The sequence below is a fragment of the Trematomus bernacchii genome, unplaced genomic scaffold, assembly GCF_902827165.1.
Source record: "Trematomus bernacchii unplaced genomic scaffold, fTreBer1.1, whole genome shotgun sequence".
Taxonomy (NCBI): domain Eukaryota; kingdom Metazoa; phylum Chordata; class Actinopteri; order Perciformes; family Nototheniidae; genus Trematomus; species Trematomus bernacchii.
The window spans coordinates 54,241-75,816 of record NW_022987402.1 but is presented as its reverse complement, the minus strand read 5'-3'; the positions used below and the strand labels follow the sequence as shown (position 1 = coordinate 75,816).

Genomic DNA, 21,576 nt, shown 5'->3' with positions numbered 1-21,576 from the left:
CTAAACAGGACATATGGGGATATCAGTCTCTGCAAGGATATGGGAATTATTTTCGCTCTGGAGACGCTGGTGTTCCTCCAGAGATGTGAGCAGCATCACCACAGTGAGTTATTTTCAGTTCTGCTGAATATTTTCCTCGAGCTGAGCACAATGCTACAAAAAAGTGGAAGTCAGATAACATTATAAAAGATGAGAGTGAGGGGAGGCATTTATAACACTGTTAGTGTCAACGACAAAAAAAGCTGGCTTTTATATTTTCTTAGAACGGGCAGGTTTAACAGAGGTCTGAACTCCAGCAGCGTTGAAGCAGCTGGAGGGTAATGAGAGCGAGCTGCCTCCCCCTGCTGAGCTCCACATCACTCATCTCAGTGCTGCGTATCACACAGCAAGACTTTCATCTGCTCATTACACCCATAAATGACTTCATCTTAATGACTTTCCCTGCTGTTTGGAACTAAAAGACAGTTTATATCTTAGTGATGGGAAAACCTGGCCGTGTCCTTTACAGTCTTCTAGGTCAGGAGGAGGAGGAGCACTGTGGCTGTTTCCCGGGTTATTATGGGCTTTTCGCCTCTTGTAATTATCTGCCAGATAGCTGGGCCACTCCTTTCGGTTTCAAACTGAAGAAAGCCGTTTTTGTTTTTGTGTCCTCTCCCTGAGTCAGCAGTCTATTTGCAGTCTCAGGGTGTATTTAGTGGGAGATTTCCTTTTTTAATACAGTGCTATGACAAAAGTGGTTTACATTTTATTGGCTACTATATGGGGAAGGAAGAGAATCATAGGTTTTCATTTCTGGCCTTAAGGCAATACAAATTCAACATTTAAAAGAGTATTATTTTGAAATCCATGTTGCCCAGAATTCTGAGACAGTTGGCTGAAGTATAGCACCAAGAACCCACCCAGTATTGTCAGTGCTCTGAGTTTTCTGTGTGGGTTAGAGACAAAGAAACATGTACAGGGAATAACTTGCAACCAAGATATTCATTTCTTATTCATTTATTTCAAGTAGAGTGTTGTCCAATTCAGGTTTTTTACTCTGCTCCTTTAAAATAGACTTTTAAGCAATGTCAAGCTTGATCTAACACTGATTCTTGTCTTCTAACTATTTACCTTACATAACAGAATTCCATCGGCTACAGTTAGCCTAGCCAACAGTCACTTATAATATGAGTAATATGAATATGTTTGATAGCTAAATAGTTTTACCTGGTTCATTATTTTCCTTTTAATATTTTATTCTGTAATATATTTGAGGTGCACTTTAGCTGCCTCCCTAGGGAGTTGTCCCAGGCCCGTTTAGCAGGGAGCAGACCGAGGGGCAGACCCAGGACCAGCTGGAGGGATTATATCTCCACACTGGCACTGTCAGAGCTGTGGCCCCGGGAAGTTTGGGACCCTCTGCTGGAGCTGCTTCCTCCGCGACTCCGCATGAGCATTCGAGGATGGGTGAATGGACTTTTAAGATCTGATGAAGCACAACGTTTTGGAGATAAGTTAAGAAAACTTTGTACATGTGTAGTGTGAACAAAATAGTGAAGTTCAGGTTCAGTTAAGTACTTAAGGGCTGTTCAATGTTAATTAACAAATAGAATAGACTTGTTTCATTATCCATTAAAACGCCAATAGTTAACGTCTGCATTGTGTCTGTATTACAGCTAAACAAAAATAAATGTTGATGTTTTGTTTGTGCACTTACATTTTGAAACATAAAAACTGGCAATAAATATCTACATATGTTTTACATTACATGTCACTTGTTAGCCGCTTTTATCCAAAGCGACTGACATACAGTACATTAAATACTGTGGGCAATCCCCACAATTTGGGGTGAAGTGTCTTGTCCAACAACCTCCCTTTTAGAAAGCAAGGTAAGCCTTGATGAGTTTCAGGGCCTGGATATAACTGACATTTAACTCTATGTAAATAGGACATGTTTGATGGTGTGGCTGAAGGCGTATCCATCACACTGGTCATTAGATGTAGCTGAGCCCACCATCACGTCTGTGGAACATCAACCAGTGATGACATATACATGGATCATAAAAACTCATGAAAAGGACACCTGGTAGTTATATCTCAGTTTTTAATTACAAGTGCACAACTGGTTGTTTGATCATACAGGTCACTCACATGAAGAAGAAAACATTACATCTCAACAGTTACAGTAGCTTACTGTAGATGCCTTTGGGTTCTGTAGGACACAGCATTGCTTAAGGCAATATATAATTTATACCTACTGTAGTCTACACTTTTTCATTTACAGAGAATCCCTGGAATGTGACATGCTGGATTGACAGGACAGCTTCACTTAGAAAACCCTGACGTGTGGTGGACCTGTGCTTTGGTTCCTTCAGGAAAAACTCTTGGGTCCACGTGTAGAGGACAACAGAGCACACTGCAGAACATCATGTCAGCAGGAAGGATGGGACTTTGTTACACGCTCTGTTTTGAAGGACATTGACAACCCTGGGATTGTCAAGGGTTGTGTACTTTTATATTGAAGTAGTTCTTCGATTTAATTTTGCTTTGATCACTGCTTACAGAACGGTTACACACAGTTAGTTGCTGCGCACATCACAATACCCCCTACAGACAAGATACAGAGAGGAAACCAACAATTTTCTCTTTCAACATCAATAAATCCTTGGGTCCTTGGCATGCCAGAAAATACGTCTTTCATGCATCACTTTCAGAAAAATTAAGAACCTCATGATATGTATGGTTCCTTATGAAACTCCATGATACTTCTAAGATCAGAGTGAGTGCTTTACATCTTCCAGTGGGGAGAGATATTGCACTTGGAACATTTTAATTGAAAAAGGATCAGAGAAAAATAACACATTGCACTTTAATTCCGTCACTTTTGTCCATTCCAGAGCCAAGCATTTCTAGAAACATTTACAGGAGATAAATGTACATTTCTCATGTCACCACTCTCCCTTAGCTGCTGATCTTGGTCAGCATCTTGTTGATGGCCTGTTTGACGTGTGTGGTGGAGCTGCGGCGGCGGGCCTTGCCCTGCACGGCCTTGCGGCGCCTCACTTCGCGACACAGCTCATGGAAGGCCTCGGCCACGGTGCCCCCCTCGTTGGCACACGCTGAACATTCGTAGAAGGCGCACGCCATTTCAGCAGCCAGACGCTCGCCCTCCTCGGTGCCCACCTGCCGGGCGTGGTCCAGGTCCGACTTGTTGCCCACCAGGACCAGAGGCACGTTTTTGGGCCTCTTCACCTCCTCTAGGAGACTTCGCAGCGGAGCCACCTCCTCAAAGCTCCCGCGGTCTGTGATGTCATACACAATGACAAATCCGTCACCCCAACGCATGTGACTCTCCTTCTGCTGGATGTCCTCCTGAGATAGAAGACAGAAACTCTGGTCACAAACTCAAAGTGTAACAATAATGCTGAATCGGTTCAATATTTGAGTAAACTCACTTACAGAGAATGAGATCATTTCTGTATGCTAAATATGAAGCTACAGCCAGCTGCCAGTTAGCTTAGCTTAGCATAAATACTTGAAACAGACGGAAAAGCTAACCTGGCTCTTTTTAATAGCAGTAACGTCTGCTCCAAACTTACAAAATCTTATGTTGAATCTATTACAAGTTGGTATGTGCCAGACTATTTCTTGGTTGGGAATACTGTATGTGTCTTTAAAACCACAATGCATTGTGTTGGACCAGTTATATTGTCAGCAAGGCTAAAAGCTTTTAATATTTCACTTTTGATATGTTTTCAGACGATAAAAAAACGGTTTGCTATTAAAGAAGTTAATATACAGTGCATTAGTATTTGAACACATCCTGAAATCTACTTTTTATGCCAACATTGATAAGAAGGTTATCAATTATTTGGGGAGTTTCAGGGATTGTTTATATAGTCACTACTGAATCTGTATTTATAATCATCAGTCATATTTCCGCTACAATGCAATAATCAAACCCGTATTAACTTGGTGGAGACCAAATCAGATCTTACAGCAAAGAGAATATTGGACTTGCATTTATCAGATGCCCGACAGTGGATGCCAATGTTTCTCCAGGTCTAATGATAAGTAATATGCTAATGTAGTTAGCTTGGGGGAATGGGGGAAATGCTAACCTGGCTCTTTTTTTTTTAAAGCAGTCAACTAAAGTTCACGTCAAAACGGTTACTAGTGGTAAAGTTCCAGACTATTTCTCGCTTGGGACTTCTGTCTGTGTCTTTGAAACCACAACGTTTTATTTATTCAGCACCACAGGAAGTCATCCCTGCCTGTGACCATTAAAAACTCTTTAACCCCTCCCTCAGAATCTTCAACACTTATTTCCCCTCTTTCAGCAGCTCTACATCATTTATTTATACCTTCAACTCTGCAATACTGACCTAATAGTTACATTATGTTGTGCAGTAAGTTCACTGTGCAATCCTTTGGTTTAATCTAGCATTGATACTGCATTTATTCATGTATTCATACTGTGCATTTCAACTAATATTTGTATGTATTTATTATTGCATTCATTATTACTCCCACTTTTCAGCATTATTTTAAGTGCCCTGTTGTTATATATTTGTATTCATTTATTTATTTATTATATTATCTTTTTAAATATTTCCAGTTATTTTTCGTTGTAGTATAATTCAAATATCTTTACAACATTATTTGAATGGAATATTTCTATTTTAGAATGGGATAACTCTGACCCATTTTCCTTCGGAGGGTCAATAAAGCAGTGCTGATTCTGATTCATCCATGTCTGTTTGTATTTTACATTACACATTCAGTCTTGCCATATGTAGGCCATGTTCACATGTATAAAGTCGTTTTTTTTATGGAGAAGCTTTTTTTTCCAATTTATGAAGACTCCACCTCCACAAATCAAGATAGTTAGCAGCATGCTTTAAAACAACGAGAGTCAAGAGGGGCCGAAAAATTCAAACCTCTGTTTGATGCCAGCTGAAAATAGACTACAATATAATGAGAGAGAGATGACTTGGCTGAAGTGTCACCGGGGAAATCAGCCGACAGCAGAACACCTACGCAGCACTGCAGCATATTTATCTTCAGCCCGAGGACTTACACAAGCTCTCCCTCATGAACCACACTGCCTCTGCCAGGAAATGGCATTCAGTCTCATAAACACTCCTACTATCACTCAAAAAACTGCCTTTTACAAAAAGTGTAAATGTCACATCGGATAAAACAAATGAAAAGTTTGAATCAGATTTAACTTTGAATATTCAACAGAATGCAATTATTAACTAGGCGTTCACCAGGAAGAGGGATCTTAGCAAATCATTGAGTTGAATCAGCAGTTTAACTCATACCAAGGACTTGGCTTCATCAATTTGTTGCCATTTGTTTTTTTCAAATGTATCTCTAGCAACACCCCTAACTCTATGGAATATGTTTTCTGTCCACTCCTCAAATATAGATGTTTAACACAGAATCAGATCAGGGACACAGGGACCATGTGTCTCACCTGCCCGGCAGTGTCCAGGATCTCCATGGCAACAACCTCATCGTCAATGTTGGCTTGGTGACGATATGTTGATTCTGAAAGACACAAAAGTAAATAGCAATTAGTGATCAAAAACAATCTAAATCATCATTTAGTGATAGTACCAAATGCAGACTTCTGGAGGTGTGAGAAGTCATCAGTACTGAAGTGGTGGTTTAATCCTCCAATGCAAGCATGAATGTCTTCTGCCTGGATGAATGCAGCGTTTAAATCCACATCTAATCACATATATACACAACGGATGAAAGGTGTTGATTGGGTACCTTGCTGCAGTTTCCTAGGATGTGTTCAATTAGTCTTTAGTGAGGCTCTCAGTTGGAATAATGAGAACAGCTGGTGGAATTCTATAAATGCTAAAGAAAGGTGCTCCACTGCTCCCTTTCTTATCTCCTTTAGCAAAGGATACACTGGAACATACTTAAAAAAAAGGAAAGGACATGTCCAACAATGCCTTGCAGCAACATGTAGAACAACATTTCATGATTTGTGAAGCATTTATTTTGTCATTGTATTCATTTTCTATGCATATGAATAAAGTTGCTTCAAAACAAAACGTCCTCAGCCTTGTGTGTTCAGTGGGATTCTCTCAGCACCAACGTTTTCTTTTCTTAAGTCCTTATGAATTTTCCTTCACATATTCCTTGACCTCATGTTGTTTTCCATCTCTGTGAAGGAAAATGTGTCAGGCAGTGGTTGACAGTTCATCCACAGTTCATACACAGCCCAGCCCCTCCTGGGGCCTCATTTATAAAGCCTTGCGTAGGATTCACGTGGGAAGGTTGCTTACGTAGGACAAAGCAAATAAATACGCACAGACATTTTCCGATTTATAAAACACTGCGTACCGGCGTAGGACGTGCTGCACGCACGTCCTAAAGGTTTCCCTTTATAAATCACAATCAACTCGAAATGCAGTGCAGCTTTTGCAGGCTTCACGTAACGCCCATATTTGCCTATAAATAGTCAAAGAAACGCCCGTATTAATATTCATTTTGACTGACTGCATGAAGAAGATCGCAGGAAATGACGACAGAACAGCTAAAAAAGACATTTCACACCGTGTCAGATTGAAGGTCGGATCGTCACCTAAATAAGTGGTCCGAAAAAAGTTTATGACAAAATACACATTACCTTCTTCAGGCAGTGTGTCAGTGTGTTTGTGCCGGGGACAGGAGACCCCCCCCATGATGAGAAACTGTAAGAAAGTATCGGGGGGATCACTGTGGAGTCAATTCATGTTTTTATTTTTTATTTGGTGGTATGTGTTCCAGCTGTCGATCAGCTGTGCGCAGCGTCTCCACTGCAGCCTGTGCGTCTCAACCCCCCCGCAGCAACTCTATCCACCACTTAAATGAAATAAAACAAATGTGTTGTGTAATATCAGCTGCCAAATCTATCAAATATATGGTGTTCTTAGTTTCCATACCTCCTGTGTTTTATGAGCGACTTATCAAGTCTTAGCAAACGGCATAAAACATGATTAAACATGATAGTATATAAAACCATGCTCGTATCTATACAACCTATAGAAAAGCAAAACGGCCTCAGTTTAGAGGTAATTCTGTCCTTCTGCATAGAATACATGTCATAACATTAAGTCAACATATTCGAGGTGGTTTTCAATAACATATCCATATATATTTATTTCTCCAAGTTAGGTTTTTGCGTGCACTGAGGAGTCTCAAACAGGCGTTTGTTTAATCATTTTAAGATTGGCTTCAATCCATTTTTGCGAATGAATTCTTCATATATGATACATGAGAGATAACATTATATTTATGGTATTATTTTCACATATTTCTCTCCATTCTTCCTTCTGCCAACGGTGTCGCAGTTTCTCGTCTCTCCCGTTTGTGTGCGTAGTGCGTACGCATTGGGTCAGAGTTTGCGTGGAGGACCGCACATTTTCCCGTCAAGTTTGTTTTTTATAAATCGCAAACATTGCTTAGAAACTGGCATATGCCATCTTTTGAGCGTACGCACCATTTATAAATGAGGCCCCAGGTCACAGATATTAGAGATGTCCCGATCCGATCACGTGATCGGGGATCGGAGCTGATCACGTGATTTTCAAAAGATCGGAATCGGGGAAAAAAAATCGGGGATCGGGATTTATTTTTATTTTTTTTATAAAATATTTTATTATTTTATTTAATGTTACAAACAAAAATGACCATGTTCACGTCTTAAAGTCATCCTGAGGCCCTTAGTTTTGGTTTAAAATTACACAACATCATGTATGTGTTGCTTCTTTTGGGCTTGTTTTCATAGACCTGGCTGCTTATTTCTCTCAAATCTGGCAACAGAGTGGGCAGGGCGCAGTGTCTAATAGTAGCAGTAAGCTAACAAGAGGCTACGTTCAGCTGGTGACTCGGGAGTCGGGACAGAGAAAATGTCAGGAGTTTGGAAGTATTATAAAATTGAAAGCGAAGGCAGTGTAACAGCCAGATGCAATGTTTGCAAAGCGGAGGATCCGCGTGGTGCAAAGAACAGAGCTACGTTCAACACGACCAATCTAATACGCCACCTGAGAAACAAACACCAACAACAACGGCACTGAAACAACCAACACTTTCAGAGACTTTTAAAAGGAAAGAGAAACTGCCCCAGAACAGTGAAAAGGCCCAAAAAATAACAGCCAAGATAGCTGAATTCATTGCGTTGGATGACCAGCCGTTATCTGTTACCTTTTTTTTCTCTTAATGCATTACATAAAGATCTGATCGGGAAAAATCGGTATCGGCAGATTGTCAAAATCAAATGATCGGAATCGGATCGGGAGCAAAAAAAGGTGATCGGGACATCCCTAACAGATATTATAACAATCCTTTCCCTTCAGTGCTGCCTGCAGGTCCTTTGCTTCTGGTAAGTTCTGCTGCCTAGCATGGTACATCCAGACCAAATGCATCTGGCTTGAAAGCATTCCCTCAGACATATGTTGGATAAGGCCACCATGGACAAATCTAATGGAGGTCAGAAGGTTATCAAAATCCCAAAAGGTATTTTATTTGTTGGACTTTCTGGTTGCTGGATGAAAGCGCACCCCTGCTCTGACCTGAGCGACCTGAGCTTCACCTACAGCAGCTTTAACCCGCAGGATAAAAGCTTCTTATTGCTGGCACAGGAACACAGGTGTGAACTGTGGCTGTGACCTCTCATTCCACCTCGAACAGCAGAAGCGTTATCTGCCTAAATTGCCCCCTTGTAAAAATCCCATCTGTGTAAACATCTCCCGCACAGCGCACAAGCCCCTGAAAGCCCCCTATAAATCGAGGTTCTGATGGACTTTGCTGCGTCTGAAGCCAGGGCTTAAGTCGGCACTCTCTCAGAGCATTTGATTTCCTCAAACTGGGCGTACAATTTCTTTCAGCTAGTGACTCCTGTCCTGCCCTGCTATTTCCCCATGCATGGCTTTTTTGTGAAGAGAGAATATTAGAAAGCTTGGTAAGTCTAGAAATCAATATTGTCAAAAGAAATCACCAATCTTCCGCGTTTGCTTTAGGAGAATAACAATTTGTTGCTGCCATCGATTTCAACTTTTAACTTGTGATTTATTTTTAAAACAAAACATATTGTATGATGAGCAGTCAGGCTCTAAAACCATCACGGCCCCTGGTGGACCCCCACACACATTTAACAACAAAGACTATAGCACCTGTTAGCACTGTTATGCAATACTACTTATGTGCAATATATATATACGTATTGCTTTATAAATATTGTATTTATTACTGGCTGCTGTCCCTTAGTTAGTATTTAACTTCTGTAATGAATTTGTAGTATCTGTGTAATATATACTTCCACCTTTAATACTATCACCTGACTGCTATCTCACAACTTTATAAATGCTAAACTTATTTTATTTTTAAATACTGTCAGTGGTACTGGATGTGTATTTTGTAAATTGTGTAACTTTAACTTTTATCTTTAATATTTGATGCATGCTTCCTCATTAACATTCAGCTATCATTGGCTCTTTACTTGCTGTAACAATGTACATTTCCCCTCTGTTGGACGAATGAAGGTATTCTGATTCTGCCATTATTAATAAACCAGGTTAGTGCTAAATGCACACCGAGAGTCGCTGAGCATGTGATTTCATTAATGACATGGCTGCGCAACTAAAACGACTGTTGGTCATGGTTTTTCAGGCATCACTCTGCTTGTTTCTGCTCCCAAATGCCATGAAAATTAACTACTTACTACTTAACTACTAATACCACTTCTACTTCCTTATGGTGCGTTCACACCGGACGCGATGCGAATATTTGCTTCGCTCTAATCGCTCCTATCCAGGGGTTAAATTGGGCCGGGGCTGTCCGGGGCTAAGCCCCGGCACATAGGACGATGCTCTGACATCATCACCCTCGCAAATTTGTCATATACAAAAAACTATATGTTTAAAACTTTTTTCGTTCTTAATATAGACTATATTTAGTGTCAATATGTGTTGACTTCACTTTCAAATAGCAGATCTCTGTGACCGGATATCGTTTTTTGGCTTAGTGAGCGTGTGTCTCTGCTCCGATCAGGAGTTGCAGCCCGCAGCCCCCCCGCCCGGACGCAGCGAAACCACGTGACCCGTCCTGTAACACGGAGCCCGTTTCCTAAACCAAGCTAAATGTATGTGTGTGTGTGCATAAAGCTGAGTTCTGATCGGTCATAATAACATCGACTTTTGGTGATGATTCAATAGTTTACAGTGAAATGTACAGCATACTTTTGGCCATAATCTCGCAGCCCTATAACTGAGATTTCATCAAAAATGTTTGCTAGCAAGTGTGCAGAGCAATTATGATTTAAAAAAAGCAATTTGAAGGTTGGATATTTGTAAACATTTGTGTGTGTACATAAATAATTTAAGATGTAAATTCATTTAAATTAAGTCATTTCTATTTGTATTGTGTCATTTGGTGGCATCAATGTTTGCATTTGATACAGATAATGGAGCAGTTGCTTTAGGGCCTCATATACAGTATAGCCCTTAAGGTGAAATCATGAGATCTTCGACACCCCCCTCCCCCCCCCCCTTCCACACAGAGCCCCCCCACATATCAATCCCAATTTAACCCCCTGCTCCTATCGCATCGCTCTAAACGCTGGAGTTTCACCGCGGCTGCCAGCTGTGTTTACTCGCATCATTCAAACAAGACGCGCTGGCTCGGGAGCTACAACTACAACAAAATGAACATATTTTTACCGTGATTAATTTGTAATCACGTTTCAAATGATGCCGAAGTAACGACATACTGATACCGGTTAGTAAAAAACCATGAATTAATGCTTGACAAGTCTGCAGACAAGACGGCAGGCGAAAAAACCTTTTAAAATGCTTGTTTTCTGAATGAAGATCGGGTCGAACCAGGCTAAGCTAACGTTGTATATGCTCATTCCACACACATAACAACGGCCTACAGACATAAATAAAGCAGCGACTGTATTCGCCATGACACAGACAGTCTGTGGTTTGTACTTGTTTAACTTTTGTCGAGTTTCTGAACAGATATGAGGAGCTGTGAGCTATGTGTGCTAACTGCTAACAGCTAACGGCTGATGTTTTCTGGTTGAACGTCAGTGACGGCAGGCTGAGATCCTCACCGCTGATTGGCTTCCGTGAGAACGCGTCACGTGAATTTGGACGCTCGAGTTGAACTCTCGCGTTTGACGCGGCACCGTTCAATCGCCTCAATCGCATGATTCGCGCCGCGTCCCACCGCTTCATGCTCGCCGTCGGAGCGTCTGTCCCCGTCTGTCCGCGTCTCTGCATTGACTTTACATGTAATTGCGCCGCCCCCAAACATCGCATCGCGTCCGGTGTGAACGCACTATTACTGTATGCTGCGTTCACACCGGACGCAATGCGAATATTCGCATGGCTCCAATCGCTCAAGTTTCACCGCGGCTTGCAGTTTGTTTTATCGCGTCATTCAAAACAGACAAACCGTTGACGCGCCGCGCCGTTGACGGACAGTTGAGGTTGTTTACACTTCCATGGAAGATCGTTTTGGTTATTTCTGTCCTTGACTATGGAGGAACAACTATTGCTGCTTTGTACCTTCTGTGGAAGTGTATCGTATATCTCCGGGAACCCACTCACAGCCACAACGATCATCTCTTCCATCTTTACAACTGATCAACAGCAGGACGTCAGAGGGAATCCCAACGCTGATTGGCTTTCGCGAGAACGCGTCACGTGAATTTGACGCTCGAGTTGAAAAAATGGAACTCTCGCATTTGACGCGGCCCCCTTCAATCGGCTCAATCGCGTGATTCGCGCCGCGTCCACCGCTTCATACTCGCCGCCGGAGTGAATTCGCGTCTGTCCGCGTCTCTGCATTGACTTTACATGTAATCGCGCCGCCCCCAAACATCGCATCGCGTCCGGTGTGAAAGCAGCATTACTCTTACAAAGTAGCACAGGGAGTGTTCATGTTGCCTGAGTATAGACCCTCCCCCAATGCAGGGTACACGTACATGATATGTCAAAAGGAAGTAATATATATAATTTTCATTCTCCTTTCAAATTATTGAACTGCATATAAAGCTCTATCAACTCACTATTCACTGTATAGCAGGGTATAGTAAAATATGCTTTTTTCTAATCTAATTATTTTACAATGAACTAGACACATATATATCATGATTAAATAGATATTAATAATATATTATAGGTATACAAATATTAAAAAAACATGTTTATGAAGTCTTTTGCTCAAACTACCAAACAGATCACCCATTCTAACCATGCTTCATACCCCTCTATTTCAGCCCTGTTAGAAAAGTGCTGATTCTGGGTCTGTAGCTTTAAAAAAAAAGGAAGAGGAATGAGCTTATGCCTGCTCAGAATTCTACTGAGATACTCACTAAATGCTAATAGCCGCTTTCACACCAAGTTACTTAGCCGGGTACTTGTCCCGGTACTTGTTCTCCCCGAACTCTTTAGCCCCTCGAACTGTCTTAGTAGATCGCGTTCTCACCGGAATAAATCCCAGAGAGAGGATTAGGCAAATGAAGCCGCTGACGTCACTTCTTCTTCTGCTTTGGGTTTACTGGCAGGCCGCAAACAACTTCACAGCATATACTGCCACCCGCTGTGCATTAGGCGTCTGTTAATCTTCCTCAGACATGAGGGGACTGGCTTCCGTAGAAGCTGCTGGGTCGCGTCTTCCGAGTAAATCGCCAGAAGCGCCGACACCTCCTCATCACTCCACCGCTCCACCGCTCCCATGTTTTCTTTTGTGTTGCCATAAGTTAGTCTCTCTCCGTTGGTGCGCTGGGCTAATGCGAGCAAATAAAATGGCGGCTTCACAAAACTTTTTACGGGGCGTGGTTTGCAATTCGCCCAGCCAATCAGAAATTGTTAGTGTCCTTTTTGGTGTGAAACCAAATCTCCGCCCCCCTATCGGCCTAGTTCGGGGGGAAAAGTACTCCGGTGTGAAAGCGCTAAATGTGATGAAAAGGCCATATCATCAAGGATTATTTCTGAAACAGTATGGAGCTCAAATGCTTTTTCTCTTGCGGGTTTACCACAAGGTGAGTTCCTTTTATATCCTGCTTTTTACACATACTCCCTCCAGTACAGGTTAGCTCTGAGTGTTAGCGATGTTTGCTAATGTAAACACAGACCATATTACTTCCACGTTGCGCAATGTTTCTGATAGCGACGTTTCTGATAGGGCTGTCAGTCTAAAGCCAGCCCACATTTCCGATATTACGTCATATCGGACGCAAATCTGGATCAGCTCCGTTGTACCCCGAGACGTGGGTACGGAGGAAAAAAGAGAGGGTTTTGTGACACTTTGTGAGTTCCCTGACACACCGGGGATACATATTTATGTATATAAAAGACGTGAAAAAAGTGAATTTTGCATGATAGGAGACCTTTAATGAATTAAAAGCTTCAATTACCTTTTTCCTTTTCTGACTCAAAAACCACAAACAGTGATACAGAGGAACCTGTCACACAGATGTTCAGGCTCTCAGTGAAGAGCTATAAACAGCAACTTGAGTCTCTGCACGTCCGACCCGCTGTGTCCCAGGTGCTCTCCCCTCTCTGGGGGACAGACTGCGTCCTGTGACGTGAGAGAAATGTCACAGGGAGCCAGAGGCGGAAAACGAGAAGCAATTTATAGCTGTTTGGCTGCAGGCAGCACGAGGAGCATCTGTGAGGAGGAGAGACTCTCACAATGACCCGAGGGACAGCCGGTCTCAGGAGTCATCAGTCTGTCAGCTGCACAGGTCATCTGTCCACCCCCCCCCCCCCCCCCCCCTCCCTCTGTGAGTCTGTTGCTAACTGCACTGACCCCCCACTATCCCCTCTAATGGCGCATTTCCATTGCAGGGCCTCGCTCGGCTTAGTACGGTATAGTTAGGCCTTGTTAGGCCTTGTTAGGACTGGCTCACTTTATGCTGCGTTTCCATTACAGTTTAGTAGCTGGGGCAGTAACTATAGTAACGCAGTGTAGGCGGAGCCGTGACGTCATCTTCAATGCGAACCACAGAAAAACAACATCAGCCGTTAGCTGTTAGCCCTCAGAGCTCACAGCTCCTCATATCTGTTCAGAAACTAGACAAAAGTTAAACAAGTACAAACCACAGACTGTCTGTGTCATGGCGAGTACAGTCGCTGGTTTATTTATGTCTGTATAGGCCGTTGTTGTGAGTGTGGACGGTCGGAGCATATACTGCGTTAGCTTAGCCGATCTCCATTTAGAAAACACGCATTTTAAAAGGTTTTTCGCCTGCCGTCTGTCTGCAGACTTGTCAAAGCATTAATTCATGGTTTTTACTAACCGGTATCAGTATGTTGTTACTTCGGCATCATTTTGAAACGTGTATTACAATTAAATCCCGGTCAAATATGTTCATTTTGTTGTAGTTGTAGCCCCCTTGCCAGCGATTCTCTCTCTCTAGTTTAGCATACTCAGCCAGACTCAGCCTGGTTGTTGGCCCGCTAAGAACATCGATTTTATGGGGCCAGAAAAACTGTGAAATAGTACCCGCTAGCCGGTACTACGCAACCAAAAACGCAACACTTAAACCGCGCTCCGCGCTGTAGTGGAAATGCGCCATAAAGGTCTAGGACACGTAGGCCTGTTTGTGCAGGAGGTAGAAAGAGGTGTCAAAACTGGAAAACAGAATCCAGTTTGTTGATATAGCCTTAAAATCAGTTTGCTCTTAAATAAATATACTTAACAAAATGCTACTTCACACATTCTAACCCAAACCAGTATAATTTTCTAAATATAAGCCTGGGCCTGAGTCTTCATCATGTCTTCACCATGAGCCTGAGTCTTCATTATGTCTTCACCATGAGCCTGAGTCTTCATCATGTCTTCATCATGAGTCTGAGTCTTCACCATGAGCCTGAGTCTTCATCATGAGCCTGAGTCTTCATCATGTCTTCATCATGAGCCTGAGTCTTCATCATGTCTTCACCATGAGCCTGAATCTTCATCATGTCTTCACCATGAGCCTGAGTCTTCATGATGAGCCTGAGTCTTCATCATGTCTTCACCATGAGCCTGAGTCTTCATCATGTCTTCATCATGAGTCTGAGTCTTCATCATGTCTTCACCATGAGCCTGAGTCTTCATCACGTCTTCATCATGAGTCTGAGTCTTCATCATGTCTTCACCATGAGTCTGAGTCTTCATCATGAGCCTGAGTCTTCACCATGAGCCTGAGTCTTCATCATGTCTTCAACATGAGCCTGAGTCTTCATCATGTCTTCACCATGAGCCTGAGTCTTCATCATGTCTTCAACATAAGCCTGAGTCTTCATCATGTCTTCAACATGAGCTTGTGGATCGCCGGAGCTGTATTGGATTAACATTAACATGCTTATTGTAGTTGTAAGTGCACTGCCTTGCGGCCTGTAGCACCATCCTTGATGGAGCATACAGGGTTCTTACACCTTTTCCAAAGTCAAATTCAAGCACTTTTCAAGCATTTTCAAGGTGCATTTTCAAGCTTTTCAAGCATCTTACAGCTGTTGTAAATTACATATTTATATACACATACTTATACTCAAATGATTATTTCCCTACCTCACATTAAATCAGATGTTCTTCATGCTATAAACAACCAAATGTGTGTTTCATAATAGCATTCTACATGAGGATGAAAAATTAAAAATGTTAGAAAAGAAAACTAAGTTTAATATTTCAAAATGTGTGACCCATCTGTACGTAGACTGGGCATCCCATATAACCTGGCTGAGCCAATATAAAACAATCAGCCAAATAACTTTTCAATATATTATTGATTACTATTTTTGAGGTACTTTTAGGTTGGCAGTAAACACAAGTCAGAGGTAAATGGTGTACTTTGACTCCACTACATGTATTTAATACCTTTAGTTACTTTACAGATGTGGATGAATGATGTGAAATATAATCAAGTGTTAAATCAGACTTTAGTTCCACCTGGAGTAAATTCACAAGCTACCCTGCAGTATACAAAGTCATTCAGACTAGCTGCAACTTTACCAGCTTTGATAACACTTTCATGATCAATCATTATAAAACATATCATATACAATTATTAGGGATGCTCCGATCGCCAATTTTGGAGCCGATCGCCGGAATCAGTATCGGCCGATACCGATATCGCTCTCTTTTCCTCTCTCCCCCCCTCTCTCTCTCCTGACAGCCCGTCAGTATCTCCTGCAGCTCACTGATCCAGTAATGAGCGACCCGACAGTGAAGAATAAATATATTTATAACTAGTTTAGCTTGTTCCAGAGGTAGATCAAATAGCTAAGTGTGTTAGGTCTAACTCTTAATGTGTGTTCTGCTCCGCTCACCGGTCCGTCACAGCGGGTGGAGCTGCAGGATTTCTGCTTCACACACACGTTGCATACCGCTATTTTATTGTCATTTTCGGACACTTAAAATACTGCCAGACTGGTGAAGCCATTTTGGCGAGCTTGTTTTGCCGCGCACAGAGAAAAGTGTCATGTATTTTACATGCAACGATAGCCTAATCTAAAATGTTCTACTACAGCGTACCTTTCGTGTGGTGTGTGGCTCGTCAGCGCAGACTCTCGCATCGTTATTGTTGCACACTTTGCAGGAGGCTACTCTTGGGCTTCGCTTGACCCTCGTCTTAGCCATGGCTTGTATTTGTCTTCTGCTAGCCAACGCTCGTTGAAACGGCAACCTCCTGGCATACTGTCATCTATCACTCTCATCAGAATGCCCAGGTCACACACGTAACAAAAACACTTGCCGGTCACGCGCATTGCGCGGGAAGGCCGGAGCGGAGCTGTTTTATGTAAAACGAAGCAATTAAGCGCGCTCCGACTTCTTTATTTTCTTTTAATCTAAAAAGCGAAGTAAAGCATTTACAATTTCAAGCACTTTATCCCAAATTCAAGCACCATTCCCAAAATTCAAGCACTTTTCAAACCTTGAAAACACCTCGTACAATTTCAAGCATTTTCAAGGATTTCCAGCACCCGTACGCACCCTGTGCATATGTGTGGGCTGGACCTGTACTATACAGGAAAGGAGAGAGCAGAGGGTAGAGTTGTCGATTCTTGTTCTGTTTACTGTGACTATCTTCCTCACCCTCTCAGACTTTCAGTTGCGCGCGCTACTAAAGAGACGCGCTACCATGGAAACCAAACAATAGTGTAGCTGTATTAAAGTCAGAGTGGAAACAGTCCTGAGTAAATCTGATTTTGTCAGAAATCGGGAGAAATGCGGGAGAAATATGACCCCGGGAGGAAACCGGGAGAGGGCAATGAAATCGGGAGTCTCCCGCGAAAATCGGGAGGGTTGGCAAGTATGCTCCTGACCTCCTTTTTAAAACCTTTTGCAGTTTATTTTGCCTTTGTGCATTAGGCTTTTATCTGATGCTCATCCGGAATGGACAGGATCAGGTTCAAGGACTCAGCAACAGTTTGTGTTTAATTTCTCACAACAAAGATATTTCCACTGTTCGTCCTTGCTCCCCATTTGAATTCCTGCTATATTTCCAAATTGTGTATTACATTTTAAATGAACGTTTCTTGGGGCTCAGCAGTCTACCTGGGGGAGGAACTTGGCATTTTGTTAGCCAGTAGATGTGCTTTGGGGTGTTGAGGGGGCCGTTGCTTGGGCAGACCCAGGACATGCTGGAGCAGGAAACGGGCGTTTGTGTGCAAAGTGAAGATGAAAGAGTGCTTATCAGCTAAATCTAGCATGGTCCCCGCTTTAGAGGAAACTCTACGAAAACAAAAACACTTGATGGCACGCCCCTGCACTGAAACAAATCAATTTTCCAACAGGAACACGAGTAATTCCTCAAAAAAAGAAAAGCACATCTGAGCTTGCTAATGATAGATGAGAAATGGGGACGAATGGTGAGCTGTAAACACTCGAAGGCATTTTGAATGGAGCCCACATTCTAAGCTCTGCCTGCATACGCCCCAGCTGTTTGATGTGACCATAATAGGGATTTAATAATGTGTCGACCACTTGATGGGTAATTTCAGTCGGCAGTCTGATTGGTCTCAGACACTATCCAGCTCTGCTTTTATTCCCATAATGCACCTCATGCTGTGCTTTCTCGTTTGTGACGGCATCTCTCGTGGTAATCATATGCGGCTTTCACACCAGCGCTTTTCCCTTTCTAGCTCCTAGCTAGAGCTTTTCTGGTTCAGCTCCGGTTTCCCTTTTCAGCTCCCGCTCTGTTCACACCGCCCAGAGCTGCCGTTGCTGCGTCATGACGTCACCGTTTACATCGCTGATTTTCTCCCCAACGGAGCTCACAACAACAACAGCAACGGGGGGGGGACTGCGTCGGGTCGATGATCGTGTTGCTTTTAATCATACGAAGCCAGATTAAATTAAATAACGACTTCTCCGACCTTATACTTTTCTCCAGAGTGCCGTGGTTCATTGTTTATTAATGTGTTTCAGCGGCATTTACCGACCGCTGCAGTGCTGGCTGCTCTTCCACGGGAGTTTATTCTCCCGTTAGCTCCGGGTTAGCTCACACGGCTCTAAAGTATTCACTGTCTGACTGTCACACAAGCAGCTGATACATATCCCCAGTTCCCCTTAAGTGAATGTGTGTCAGTCTGAATTGACACTGTTTGGCATCACAACGCTGTTATGAAAGTTTCTCTGGTATAACATGGGTGATGTTAGCATAGCAACCGAAGCTAAACTGATTACTTGCTAAGCCGTTTTCTACAGGCACTTTTTACCGGCGTATTTTTCATTATGATTCTACTTGTGATAGTCGGACATGACAACCTGTGCAGCCCATGTATTGATTCCATCCGATAGCTGCTATAATAACAAACAAAACGTCTGCCTGCTCTCCACAATGATCAATAACAGCGAACGGATGGTCAAAGTAAGGTACAAATAAACAGAATCACACAAAGCCTGGTTAGTGTTGCCTGACTTTATAAAGTGTGTTTTTTTTATAAGTGTGTGGTTGCCTTCTAGTCACTTTGCTCAGCGCTACTGCTTGTAGGCAGGTATGACGAGACTCTTCAGTCGACCCATGTTCAGGGGAGGTGGGTTTAGTTTCCTGCACGCCTCGACGTAAGAGAGACGTAAGCGACGCCGCCTCTAGCTCCGAAGCTCTTGCCTCTAGACCGACAATTTTTTGGAGCTGGAAGTGAACCGCATTCCGGAGCTAAGAGGCGGCGCCGCTGCGGTGCCGCTGCAGTGTGAACAGGAAAAACCGGCGCTTTTCCAGCTCCAGCTCCGAGCCGGAGCTGGAAAAGCGCCGGTGTGAAAGGGGCAATAGAGGCATGTTCTCGCTCTTTTCTGCCTTTTTTTTTAAAACCACGAAACCATGTACCAATTTATGTTAACACAGTATATGTTGTATAAAGCTAGTGCACCCAGTACCAATACAAAAAGCTCTTTGGGCCTTATTGTTGTGCTCTAAAATGGATCTTTATTTCTGATAACAGGTGGATGCCCTGAATTTCCATCTGTGCCGAACAAAACAAGTCATTGTTGAGATGAGTGTTCCTATTTTGTCCCCTCTCAAAGCACCTGCCGGCCATATGATGTGATGTGCCACAAAGTGGCGGTGAGATTGGGATTATCCTGTCATTACATGAATCGTTGATTGATAAAAAAGAGAGGAAATGCTCCTGTGTGAGGTAATTGTACTCTGCTGAGATGCTGCACCTCAGTAAAAAAAGAGATGATGTTAAAGAGAGCAACATGTGAGCTCTGCCCTGCGGAGTGAAGCCAGGAAATGAAAAGCACCTTTCAGAGGAGATGTTGTGTCTCTCTCAGGGCAGGGAAGTGGCTCAATCTGCATATTATGTGTAGAAGAGCCTGATTTATTGCTCTGGTGAGGGAAACCTACTCTGAGTCAAACCTGAGTGCATCGACCGAGTTGTGCTGTTGTAATAACCTAAATGAATTGAATTCACTGCCTAAATGACTTCATTTCTTATATTTGTATTTATTTCTTAGTTGTGGTTCTGTTCCTTTGTTTTCAACCTTAGTATAGCAAACACATTTATAATAAGTAGTTGTATATCTGTAAATATACATTCATATTTGTGAAAGGATCCTTAGCTCTCTTGTTAAGTAATGAATGAGATTAATATCAGTCTCAAATCTGAATGCTAAATATTAAGCTACGACTTGCAGGTGGTTAGCTAAACTCATCATAAATGCTAGAAGCAAGACAAACAGCTAGGCTAGCTCTAAAGTGTTCTAGTTAAAAATCATGAGCATGCATTAAGTTCACCTTAACACGGGTTAGAATAGTTATAGAACCAGATATGTTGTTGTCTTACCGAGGGTCGGGTCGTACTCCCAGATGAAGCGTCTGGTCAGAAATCTCACCACCAAAGCTGCAGAAAAAAAAAAAAAACATGTTGAAAACAGTTCCATAAAACTTAGTATGTTAGTCTGAGTGCTCTCCAGCATGTTTACTGTATATGTTGCCTCAAGTGTGGATTTACCTCTATGATAATTCAACAAAGGGGCAGGTAATATAAGATTTTTTGTCTTCTTCCTGCTCCTTTTCGGTCAATGGTGTGTTTATAGAGACATGTTTTGTTAACGATTATTATACTTTAAGATTTGCATACCATGAACGGAACAAATACAAAATGAAATGAAACTTGATGTGCTGCTCAGTGAATAACAGTGCAGATCATATCAGGCTGTGTTCCTAATATCCATATCCACTGACAACATGTCTACTTCAATAGTTAATCAGCTGTGGATGACCACTAAGAGGCCACAAGAGCCCACAAGAGCCAAACCACTTTAACACACGTCTCATCTAAATGCTAATACTCATTTGAACAGTTCCAGATCATTCAGGCGGAGTTCAAATGCCTTCAGCATCCAACATCGTCTCTCTTAATGAGCTGCTTCTCTTACATGGGGAACAAATGCTGCTCTTTACAGCATCAGCCTTCATTACAAAAGCAGAACAACATGCCGCAGCAGGCCAGTGACTCACTCTCAAAGACTGCATAAAGCTCACTCTCCTACCATCAACATGTAGTCTGCACACAGAGATGTTCTTCACTCAGATAAGATCAGAAGGCCATACAGATACAGCCAAAACCGATAAAGTGCTGTCTGAGTAAAGTACCTGTAAACAAGTCTGTAAAGTGCATAAAAACATGTATTTGGTAATCAACATGTGGCTTTGTGATACAGATCTTTCCCAGCATCACTTTTCATCCAGAAGCCATTTGATTGGTCGTAACAACAGGACCACACAAACCTCTGTGCTCCTCTGCTGCTTGTTTTCCATCACCATCCTCTGGTACTTCACAACAGAGCACTACAGTGTAATCTGATAGAGTACCCTGATCCCCTGCCCCCCACCCCCCAGGCAGTCACAACAGGAGGTGTGCCTCATTCTGTTACAGGTTTTCAGAAAACTATAGCTTCTCTTTCTTTAGTTGGGTTATTGGGTAGGCATGATACCACTGAGACTCTAATATGGACAAAGGCAAACATACTAAATGCATCAATTAATTGATATAGGCTAGGCTAAATGTTAAAGAGGACATACTCTGCTAATTTCAGGTGTATATCAGTATGTAGTGTCTCTACTGACATGTCTCCATGCTTTAATGTTCA

The 21,576-nt window shown here is 42.5% G+C and overlaps 1 protein-coding gene across 1 annotated transcript in view; it reads right to left on the bottom strand.

Moving 5' to 3' along the window:
* Positions 1-2,065: 2,065 nt before the first annotated feature.
* The window catches only part of rerg (RAS-like, estrogen-regulated, growth inhibitor), a 59,578-nt gene continuing 40,067 nt past the window's right edge, over positions 2,066-21,576 (bottom strand). Inside the window, exons 3-5 of the mRNA XM_034135651.1 lie at positions 20,268-20,324; positions 5,462-5,535; positions 2,066-3,351 (exon numbers count right to left, since the gene is read on the bottom strand). Of these exons, the coding sequence (XP_033991542.1) occupies positions 2,941-3,351; positions 5,462-5,535; positions 20,268-20,324 (542 nt within the window). The 3' untranslated portion in view covers positions 2,066-2,940. The remainder of the gene's footprint in view (positions 3,352-5,461; positions 5,536-20,267; positions 20,325-21,576) is intronic.